The 12,242-nt window shown below is 37.2% G+C and overlaps 1 protein-coding gene across 4 annotated transcripts in view; it reads right to left on the bottom strand.

Moving 5' to 3' along the window:
- Positions 1–388: 388 nt before the first annotated feature.
- LOC141901106 (nuclear pore complex protein Nup93-like) overlaps positions 389–12,242 on the bottom strand; it is an 84,342-nt gene continuing 72,488 nt past the window's right edge. For all 4 annotated transcript variants that reach the window (XM_074788185.1, XM_074788186.1, XM_074788187.1 and 1 more), the window contains exons 16-22: positions 11,109–11,225; positions 10,909–11,027; positions 4,619–4,736; positions 3,177–3,260; positions 2,991–3,061; positions 2,410–2,476; positions 389–671 (exon numbers count right to left, since the gene is read on the bottom strand). In XM_074788185.1, coding sequence (XP_074644286.1) covers positions 552–671; positions 2,410–2,476; positions 2,991–3,061; positions 3,177–3,260; positions 4,619–4,736; positions 10,909–11,027; positions 11,109–11,225 — 696 coding nt within the window. In that variant the 3' untranslated portion in view covers positions 389–551. The remainder of the gene's footprint in view (positions 672–2,409; positions 2,477–2,990; positions 3,062–3,176; positions 3,261–4,618; positions 4,737–10,908; positions 11,028–11,108; positions 11,226–12,242) is intronic.

Raw genomic sequence — 12,242 nt, 5'->3', positions numbered from 1 at the left:
TCCCTCGAAAACTTACCACATACTAACATTCAATGAGAAAATCGATTAACACATATACGGGCAACGGACTGCTAATTTTCGGGATTTTGGACCAGCCATGCTGGAGATTGTGATGATGCGATGGTCTATTGACCGATTTGATGTAGAGTCCTGGCTGCATGAAAATATGCGAGAATCGATTTTCTTACGGAATGCACAGGGAATGAATTTTCTCAAACGGCCGTGTTCTAGTGACACTTGTGTTTATTGCCGGGAGGTCATTCAGACATTTCAGTTAAGAGGGGTTCGAACGGAATTTTGGTAGAAAATAGTTTGAGTTGAACAATCATTCCTTCATCTTATGTGAAGATGGTGAATTGATTTGATAATATGAATACACTGAATGATATGAAATTTCCACTGAGATTATATTCTATTTATCAAAGAATTACATAATAAATGCATCATCGATTATCGAGACTGGCAGATTATCGGAAATCTTATCAAGTAGAACGTACTGGTACATAGATAACATTTATATTCTAAGAGTTCCTGTAAGAATTGCTTCAAGTTCAGTTCATTAAAACTTCCATTTGCACAAGTCTAGCATTTGTATCTCCTGGCATTCTGTACGGCAACATCCCAGCAAATGTGATAAGAGCTCGAGCCTGACGCCGTAAATATTTGATATACTGAAAAGAAATCATGGTAGAATCAAATCTAAAGGAATTAAGACTAAACCTAGAATAAACATACATATACAGGATATCGACAAATTCAAGTTCTGGAATTACTCATTTGATGGCGCTAGTCTGAACTGGAAATTAAATCCACCATGAGACAAAAAGGTACACAATATCCGTGTAAGATGTTAACGAGAGAAATCCCACAATAAATGCAGCCAAAACGAGAAACTTGAATAGAAGAGTAAACTGTCTTTACTTCTGTTAGCTGCTTCGAGCGTCATTGCTAAATTAGTGTTTTTTGGTAATTTTATGGCATTTTTAGTGATCTCTAGTGTTTGAAGTGAGGTTATATCGAATTCAACACATTGTCAGGATATCATACTGAAAGGATTACGCATGACAATGTATATAGTAAGTAAAATATAGCTAACTAAAAACTTGAAGCGAGATTTTTATTGCAAATGAACTAGAACATGGCAGATTTAGGTTCTTCTAATTTCCGGTTCTGACTAGTGCCATCAAACTAGAAATTCCAGAACTTGAATTTGTCAATATCCCGTATTTGGGGGCATTTTTTGTTGTAAAGGTTTGAGAAAAAAATAAATTGTAGCTTCTAAACATATGCTCATATAGTCGAAATGAGCGTTTTATAACTTATCAACTCAAGGAAAGTTCTAAGGCACCGTAACTTATATGCCGGACCATTCAAATGATCTCGTGCAACGTATCACTGAACACGCTTTGAAACGACCAACACACCTTTCCTACCATAAGCTGAATAAACCAAAAAAGAAACTAATTTGGACTAATAATTCGCTTGAGTTTATCTGTTTGATGAGCCGCTCCGAGCCTTCAAATTAAAACATACGTCCACTTTTTTCATTCCTTCGTCAACTTTTTGAAGTATTTTGACTTTAGTGGCCTATTCAAATGCATGCGTTTATGAGGCGCCGTTATAGAAAATATGAAAGGATAAGGTGTATGTATTGTTGCTACGTTGTCAGTAACTACGGGAGGTTCAGTATATAAAGCAACGCTCTGTGCTATCAAACACAAGGGTTTGATAGATCAATATTTCTATTACGGTCTCGTGGAATTATGTTGTAACCGATAAAATTGGGACACAAAATTTACTTCGTTCTATCCTATATTTCGTTGTGAACGATCTCGTTAAAACTGATGGAAATTAAAGGAAATACCGGAATTAAAGGAAATTTATTCATTGAAAACGATCTCGTAACAAGGTTTGACTGTAGCAGTGACAGAATAATAGCAATGACACATCAAATCATTGTAAAACTTTATTGACTGACAGTACGCAGTAACAGAAATTTCCCGCGTAAAACCGGGGTCTGTTAACGTATATTGTGGAAAAAATTTTGAATAGATTTTCTACCTTTGCTTCCTGCAATCATGTCAAAAATTTGTTCACTGACAAACGTTGCAGAGATGTAAGTTTGACGTTTAGGAGTCTTATAGTTATATAGTCTTATAGTTGTATAGTCTTAACGGTCTTATAGTTTTTCACGTACATACGTAGGAGCACAAAACAAATTCGTACATCAAAGGTAGGACCTCTACTTTTGAGCCATTTTCATGTGTGCGTACTTAATGGCCCCTACCATCCAAAGCTTGATTCACATAAATATCTTAAATGGGACATTCCAGAAATAATCGTAGTAAACTGGTTTTGTCACCAGAATTGTGTTAACAAGGTTCCACTTGTCAACAGTAAATTGCTTACAGAATCTTTTCCTCCGTCTTCTTTACCGATAGATTGCGCTTGCATTGGACTCTGGACACCTGATGATCTATGCAGAGAAATGAAAAATATAAGCTGCAGTAACATTTAAGGGACTGCGCAATAAGTACCAATTTCCCCACTATTCTACTACATTTACATAACATCCTACTTGGGTAAATCAGTCTTCATTGGAGCATTTACCTATTAAGGAAAGTGAATCTTAACTGGGAGACCCCCCCGAGTAAACTATTACCAGAGTAAACCGTAAGTACTTTAAATGCTACAGCCGCTGGTACCCAAGTAAACTTTCATAGATTTCGCTAGGATATGACCATGAAGCAGAATGAACCAATGGTATTTAATATATTGTCCAGCAACATACACATGGATTCAAGACAACCATAAGGTTCTACATGATAAAATAAGTCACGCTGGTAAATGAATGAATTGTGAGTAATGCGCAACTTATGTTGAGTTTACCGACAATTTCCTCAGGTAATACCTGAGTTGAAAATTCCTCTGGTAATGTCTTTTCAAGCAATGTTAACGTACTTTATGTATCATCCCTTTTCTATACTGACCTTGCTTTCTTATACTGAAGGAATAGAATATTCATAGTAGCTAGTAAAACATCCGGCAGACTTCGTCTTATCTACGAAGAAAATGATTTGAAAAAAAGCATTCCTGTAAAACTAGGCCAAGGATCACAAAATGACCTTATTCTCATGTTCATCTCAATAGCTTCAGAGTTAACGAAATTCTCATACCTCATCTGTGTAATGTTTGAATGCATTGACTTTTTGTTCGACAGTATCAACTGTTAATGGCAGTAATTTCAACTGACTTATTGTCTGAAAAGAAAAAATACTAAATAAACGTATAGAATTACGATACAGTCCTATAGCCATTTCGTTCAAACTTTCTAAAAATGCCAATTTTAAAAGCTTTTCAATCAGGCTAATACAGCTGTCAATTGTCCACCCCTTCAAATAATCGACTGGCAATTGCTATCCTTATAAACCTGATCACCAAGACTTTGCCAGAAAAAGCAACAAGGTTCACCAGGATATCAACATTATGTTAAGGATTTCAGGCACAGACCAAAGACAGCCTATTATCAAGATCCAGGACAGACATCGCCAGGACATTGCATAATTGTCAATGATATTTTCTGTAGTGCATATAAAAACATTCCTCCCAAAAACCAAATCAACTACAGATTTCACAGAAATTGATCTTGAAATACAATTTCATTCCTCAAAATAATACCCGAAAGTAAAACAGTACACAATACTGCCGGTTCACATGAACACCTGCTGATTACTGCCGCTAAGCCAATCATAGAGTAGTCTTTGCTTTCTGATTGGCCTGTTAAAATTTTTTTTGCGTTCAGATTTTCGCAACAAATCTCATCTAAATTTTAACAGGGCCCTTTTTCAAAATTCAGCTCGGGGAATTCAATTTGGGGAATGAATAATGCTTTAATGAATGATTTGTAAGAATATATGCTCTGTTGCACAGTCAAAGGGCCTTAGCTCTGGAAACCATGCCATTTTAATTTGCTCCATTTGTATAGTAATAGGCAAAATAATAATAATAATAATAATTCATCAGATATAAAAGGCAATCAAAAAAAACTATTCAATGAAATAAAGCGATTCTATCTGCCGAGCGTGAGTGCACAGGGCATTTTAAAGTGAAAACTCATGCACACTAGCAGCAAAGCTGTTGCATCGACGCCGGCGTCAAAATCACCTAGTGTGCGGGGGTAATTTTTAGGCGTTTTGTCACTTGCGGCTTTGATACTGACATCTAGCATGTTTGATATTCTTGATGGGGCGCATCAAGTACGCCAGAGTATGCGTCTAATTCTGCGTCAGTATCGCAAGATTTAGCCCTATTTAGTTTCAATGCGTTGAAATCATATTATTGATTTATTGGCCATGTGACCTACAACAGTGGTAGAGACAGCACTTGAAGCTGCGTTGTTGTTGCTAGTGTGCGGGAAAACTTTTTAGCGTCAATATCCCTGGTAAATTGGCGCGGTCTAGCGGCTTTGAAGCTAGTGTGCGGCCCGCTTTAGAATATAACCAAACCACTTAATTGCAGACCCACTTTCCCCGATCTAAATTTACCTTTTGATGATGATTCTATTTGCTACAAATTTCTTATATTATATTAACTCAATTCTGATTGTTAGCTAACTTACGTTCATGGCTTGATCAAGGTGACCTGCATGATATCCATCAAAAAATGTCATTAAATCTAGCAGCAGATAAAATGTGCTAGTGGTTGATTTGGTTCCTTCAAATCCTAGGTCTCGATATCTGTAAAATAATATCAATTGTTTGATAATCAGTTATCAAAATTATACTCACTATTGTGAAACAAGAGGTCTTAGCATATGGGTCTGGAAAGAACCCCTCAGTTATGATTCCAGGAACCTGCAGTTGCACAACTAGACATACGTAAAGATACCCCTCAACCTTTAAATTCAACATGTTTCAAATATTCATCGAGAAATGTCTTGTCCGACGCGGCGTCTTCAGTGATGCCAGGGAATTCCATCACGGAACTTTTCATAAACATTTCTAAATATTTTTCGTCACATGTGGCTATCAGTTTGACACCTATATTGCAAACTAAGTCCTCATAATTCGTTGTACACATCTCAACAGCCACATCTCCGCGAGTTTCGCTGTCCTCTCAATGCATCGTGGATTTCTATGCATTGAGAGGACAGAGAAACTTGCGAACACGTGGTCGTAGAGATGTGTACGACGGACAATTTTTGAATTTCGATTAAACGAGGGGTTGACCAGCGGATGTGCTATATTTGGTAACTGTTGGTATATCCTGTTCGTTAATTTGATCTCCGAGGCTTTCCAGCTGTTCTGTGAACGCGATGATATACAAGTTGAGGTCAAAATGTGCAGTTTGACCGCAAGTACCCATCTTTTCTAGGAGGGTTTTCGGTAGTTTCCTCTCCAGCAAAGGAACGAGTATTGGCGCGTATTTGTCGATATCCACTTGCAGATGTTGTAGCGACCGCAAATCTCTGTTTATCTGGTTAAAAAGTGGCTGGTTGATGCGTAATTGAGGTTCAGATGTGTGTTGTCGAATAGATTCAAAACATGTGCACGAATAATTTTCCTTGGCTGTCCAAATCTTTCATTTAATATTTCGATAAGAGTAGTCAAATGAATGAAGCACCAGATGAATGAATTCCTTTTACCGCCTTGCGTGCCGTTCCCTCGAGTTGACCCATTATATAATTGAATTTAGATATGTCAGTAAAATCACTTGACAAAACATCGGACTGAATCGTGTCCCAAAATGCCATCCATCTCGTAAAGCTACCATCGAAAGTAGGCGATTTCAATTTTGGGAGTTGCACTGTTTTCACCGCCTTCATCGGTTGTTCGTTATATTCTGGCTCTCTCGCTCTGTTCTCTTACAGGAAAATTTTCAGTTGAACCAGATGTCTTTTGTCTTTGATTCTCTGCACAACTATTCTCTGACACACTGCTCTGTAATCTTCCGTTTCTTTCAGTAGCTCTTTCAATTTATCATTTAATCCATCATATTCTTCGAATAAATCTCTTAAAATTTCGGTCGTAATGCAAACTCATAATAATCACTTTGACTTACATTTGCACCGGTTACAATCATTGCAATACCTCCGCATTGAGTCTCGAACGCCACTACTAAGATTTCCCGGTCTTTCTTACAAGCTTAAACTTCTATCTGTTTCTTTTCCACCTTGGTCTTCATTTTCAGCTAGGTGTTGGACAATGCGTTGTGTACTTTTTATATATTCCTTTCGACTCATATCCTGGTCACGGCACCATGTGAAAAGCGGGGTCCAGAAATAGAACAATATTTGTGGTCAAGTAACGTTGCTAGGTCAAACATGTGGTAAGGATTAAGAAATATAAACAAAGGTGCCACAACTGCCAGAGTAGTGCGGCGGCAACAGGCGGGGTTCTTTACAAATAGGGAACATAACCCGACACTAAGTTTCAACTAAAAAATAGGTTTCAATATGACTATGGCGGCAACAATTTTGACCTTGACGAACTGTAGGCTATGAAGCGGGAACAAGCTCCAAAATGGCTATTTCAGACACCAAAATGACTGTGGTGGCTATCTTGGATGACAAGTATATGTCAAAAACAATAGAGCTCATCCTCCTTTTACCATAAAAACACAGACCACGTAAGAAGAAAATTGCTCAGAAGCTGTAGACTGTAGAGCTGCGACAAGCTCCAAAGTTGCTATTTCATATACCAAAATGACTGTGACGGCCATCTTGGATGACCTATAAGTGAAAAACAGTAGGGCTCATCCTCCTCACACCTATAACAAACATACCAATAAAATCAACCAAAAACTTAAGCCTGTAGAGGGATTAACGTCTGCATATCTGTCCGACCACCCGCCTGGATGGCTGGACACAGGTGAAGACAATGCACCTTGCTTCCTGCGGCCAAGGGGTAAAACCAAATTTGCTATAAATTGACAATGAATGAATGAGAAGCCCCTGAATGAGAATGGCCATCTTGTATCTTATGCTGATGCACCCTCAGGGAATAAACTAGGGGTCCAGGGACACCATGCCCACTTGGGAAGTGGTTTCAAATGCTCAACAATCTAACAATTTCGATTTTCAATGCCCCAGGTGACCATATACAAAAACCAATGACCTTGAAACTCACCACAATCATAGAACATGTCAGCAGCTAGGATTCTGTAATTGATTGAGACAAAATATGCCTCGTTACCAATTTAATATGGAAATACTAAGTTATTCTACTATTCAACGCCCCCTGGTGACCATATGCAAAACCCAATGACCTTGAAACTGACAACAGTCATAGAACATGTTATGAACTACAACTTTGCAATCGATGATGTTAACAAAATATACCTAGGTACCAATAAAATGGGGAAATACTAAAGTATTCGACTATTCAACGCCCCTGGTGACCATGTAGAATGACTAATGTCCTTAAAACTCAACACAATCATAGACGATGTCATGCTACAACTTTGCAATTGATTGTGGTAACAAAATATGCCTCATTTCCAATATAATATAGAAAAACTAAGTTATTAAGTAATTATTAACTAAGTAATTATTCAACGCCCCTTGGAAGCCATTATACAACAAGAGATCCATGGATCTTAATATCTCGGGCGCAGAATGTTATCTTTGTAATGTATAGGCGCCATCTGATTGATGCATCTTTAAGGTTTTCCTTGAACACTTCATGGATGTGTAAAATCTGCTGATTTCGGTGAACAATATCATCGAAATCTAATCAGCAATCATCGCGGCAATACGGGATATCGACAAATTCAAGTTCTTGAATTACTCGTTTGATGGCGCTAGTCAGAACCGGAAATTGGAACCTAAATCCACCATGCTCTAGTTCACTTGCAATAAAGATCTCTCGCTTCAAGTGTTTAGTTAGCGATATTTTACTAACTATACAACGGCACACATAATCCTTTGAGTATGATATCCTGACAACGTGTTGAATTCGACAAAACCTCACTTTGGACCCTAAAGATCACTAGAAATGTAAAAAAACTACCAAAAATAACAAATTTAGCGATGACCCTCGAAGCAGCTAACGGAAGTAATGACTGGTGCCGGGTGTCATCAGTTTGTTGTTGAGTTCAAGACTCTAAGGTAAATTTATTTCAGGCGACACTGATAAATATGAAATAATATTATGAAATAAAATTGATTTTAGAAGGACTAAACTTGTAGATTTATAATAAAAATTTGAAAAGTACCAGGACTCGAACCAACAATCTTAATTGGGCCATCAAGTGCTGCCACCATGTGATACCTGGCAACCAGTCTTTACATCGCCAGCCGTTGCAAAATGTTTTTTGATGATTTTAGGACATTTATAGTGATTTCTAGCCTTTGCAGTGAGGTTTTATCATATCTAACGTAGCGGTAGGATAACATATTTCAAGGATTACGTGTGACGATATATAGCAAGTAAAATATCGCTCATTGAAAACTTGAAGCGAGAGATTTTCATTGCAAATGAACTAGAGCATGGCGGATTTAGGTTCCAATTTCCGGTTCTGACTAGCGCCATCAAACGAGTAATTCAAGAACTTGAATTTGCCGATATCCCGTATACACGAGGTTTGGGCCTATTCGATTGTGCGCGCATAATTTTCCGTGAAGTAGTGTATCGGTTGAATCTTCGGTTATTTGCATAATGAAATAGATATGGGGAGACGGAATCGATACTACGGCTATCAAATTAAAAATAAACATATAAGACTCTCCCATGACTGGGAAATGAGAAACTAGAACCAAGCAGATTAATAGATGAGAAGATTAAAAGACCGGTTTGTCTGCGTCAATCGAATATGCCCTTTTACATTGATTGACAGCGGGAGCTCAGCCAACCGCAGGGAGCAGTTATTTTACTTCAATATTACGTTGTACATCGGCCTTCTAGCCGTTTTATGAAACAAAATGCTCCTTGAAATTTCTTTAAAAATCGCCACAAATTCGTCGATTTCTCTTAAATGAACGCGATATTCAAAATTCCATTTCCAACAGATTTTAGCCGCATGATGAAGCTACATTTTGCACATAAACATAGTAGATTGCATGACTTTGTGTCAAAGTTATAACCTCATTTGTTAGCAAAAATTCGATTTTTGGACCCATTACAACATCTCGGGTTAGCCCGAGAAAGCCCGAGATAAAAATCAACAACCTTAAAACTCACCAAAATCATAGAACACTTTATGAGCTTCAACTTTCCAATTGATTGTGGTGACAAATTATGCTTAGGTATCAATATAATGTGGAACTTTTTCCCAACTACGAATGAGTACTGATGACACCAAGATGGCTGCCAATTGTGTCATAATTAACTGATCAAAAATACCTGTCTCAGGTATAAAACATCCCTCTCCAAAGAATACCCATCATAAATTGCAATGAGAAATGGCAAACCAGTAGGACACTACAGGACTCAGAATTCGGGCCAAAATTGACATTTTTGGGCACTTAAAAGGTCATAGGATGGCCATCTTGAGTCCAAACGACCCAATCTTTCTTAAGCTGATGGGCACTTGGGGGATTCAAATATATTCGAAAAATCAAGGTAATCGATCAAAGCATCTTCAAAATTTCCCCGAAAACTTCAAAAATGTGTAATTTCCCTTGAAAACTTCAATAAAGGACCATGGGTCCAGTAGGATTTACTGAGTACATTTTAATAATGAGCCCAAAAAATCGATTTGTACTCAGATTCTTTGAGCAACTCAAACAAAAATTTACGGTCGCAATTAGTCCAAGTTAGGCGAGTTTTATAGGATTTCGATAAAACATTTTGTTTCTCAAATAGAAAAAAACATCCCTAATACATTGTCATCACTAGTAGATTCATTCAGCATATCGACTGATTGAGATTTTGATAGAACAGATTGATTTCTTTAAAGCGTGATAATATCATAAAGTTTGAATGCCAAAAAATGCATGCTCAAAACAACTCATATACAGTCAACTCTGGTTGCCTCGGAGCTGACCGTCTCGGATAATCGGTTGCCTCGGATCAAAAATAAATACCCTTTTTTCTATAGCACATTCTCAATTAAAATATATCGCTTGGCTCGGAGCCGGATTATCGTTCAACTCGGAGGTTTTTACTGGAACAAACGATCTTTTTATCGCCCACCTCGGACACTGAGAGCGCGCGTGTGTTCTCTTATGGTTCATTCCGAGTATTGACTGGAACATGTATTTAGTTCTGAGTGACCTGACCTACATTCTACAGTATTATTTTCATTTATACATTCAATCACACACATAGTTCTCATTCATTCATGCTGCTCACTCACTCATTGATATTCTCTACGTATTCGAAGCAGAAACTGCAGGCACACAGCGTTGAAAAAAAACTAGAAGTGATCGAATTCTATGAAATAGATAATAATTATCAAGAATAAGAAAAAAAATCTGTCGGCTAAAATCCCGTTTATTGATGATAAAAATCCCAAAAATCATTCAAACACAGGTTAATTAAGTGTATTAAGCCTTTTAACACTTTTCTTTAAAAATACTTTTTTTATTATGGTGAACACCGATCTGGTCGGACATCGTTCACCTCGGATAATTTTCCACGGTCCCCAGAGATCTGAGGTCTACTGTACATTGATTTCATGTCACGGGTAAGTTCGGTTTCAAAGCAGAATCACATTGCACATTTACATAGTGGTGGCACGATAGGTTGGAATCTGTCAATGCAATATATGTATTTCAATTTTGTACAATTGCCTTCATTCTGAATCGCATGTTGCGGCTTTTTAGTGGAAAACCTGTTATCGCTGCTTTGCAGCTATATTCTGTAATTGATTTTGTGAAACTGGGTCCAGGCCTATGGTACAATCCTGGGAATCACTAATGAGGTATGGATTCTGGGAACTTCTTTTAAGGATCATCCAAGAACTCACCTTTCAGCTATAGCCAATGCTAGACATTTTAACCGATCCCGAGATGATTGAGGTGTTGGTGGCTGTGATAAAACTTGACTCAATAATTTATTCATTAACTCCAGAACTTTCTCTGAATTCTAAGAATAAAACACACTTCCAAATAAACTCACGCCAATGATGACAAATTCTGGTTTGTAACATTTCTCAAGTAAACTTACGGATGCCAGGTCATAAAGTTTTACTGCTTCTTCAAACATTCCTTTATCTTCGGTATTCTTGGCAACGAATGAAATGATTTTTTTAGAGTTGATTTTTAGTTTATCAATGGCTCCAGGCTGGAAATAACATTACATTAATGATAATTACTGATTTGAATGCGGAATAGAATTGAATTTTCTGAAATTTGCCCGTCTTCAAAGTCAATAATAGTACTGTAGACTCCTCTAAACTCGAATCCAATCAAGTCGAAAATCCAGCAAATCAGCAAATGTTGAACTGAAATGTTCAACTCAGCAAATATTGAATTTTTTTTCTCTCCTAAGTTAAACCATACATTTAAATTCACTCTACTCGAAATTGCTCAAATCGAATATTCGTTCAACTCGAACTATTTTTGACCAAAATTACGTTCAAACTCCTCTCAACTTGATCTTTACAACCTCAGCAACAACAAGTGTCGGTTAAAACATGTGAATACAACTTTGATTAGTAGGCTACCGGTAGTAGACTATACATCGCTCATGGAGACATTCAGTCATTCGTATGTACACAATGCAGTAATGTAAGTCATAAACTATACTATCAAAAAGATAGAGATTCAGGGATTGTTTCAGTGGTATATGGATAAAACTTTTAACTGGATGTGGATTTAGCAGTAAATTGTGATATGTTATGGTGAACAGTATATAGTGGAAATTTTTCAAATTCAAGTGTCAATCTCAAAAGTCTGTGTTTGATCAGTGAACCGTGACTAGTTACTGTGCTAAATATTAACTGTGGTGAATACTTGTGAATATTCGTGTGCGTTTCCTGGCACTTTGATATTCTCAAAGCCTGTAACATGTCGAACCAAACGAACTTGAAGGATCTACTGAAGCAGAATGATAATAAACCTAACGACGTTAACAAAAGAAAAAGTCAAAAATCAACCGAAATACAAACTACAAATAGTGAATTGTGTGAATCAAAAAATGAATCAGAAAATTGTCTTGAATCAACAATAAATGGGGATTCGATTGATCCTAATACTGAGGTCTTCATGGAAGAAAATTTGGGAGAAAGCAACAATGATTTAAATCCCAAAAACAAAGGCTCTCGAGGACCTCCTACAAAAAAACGGAAGGAGCGTAGCT

This window comes from Tubulanus polymorphus, chromosome 3, assembly GCF_964204645.1.
Source record: "Tubulanus polymorphus chromosome 3, tnTubPoly1.2, whole genome shotgun sequence".
Classification (NCBI taxonomy): domain Eukaryota; kingdom Metazoa; phylum Nemertea; class Palaeonemertea; order Tubulaniformes; family Tubulanidae; genus Tubulanus; species Tubulanus polymorphus.
This window is presented reverse-complemented; position numbering and strand designations above follow the sequence as displayed.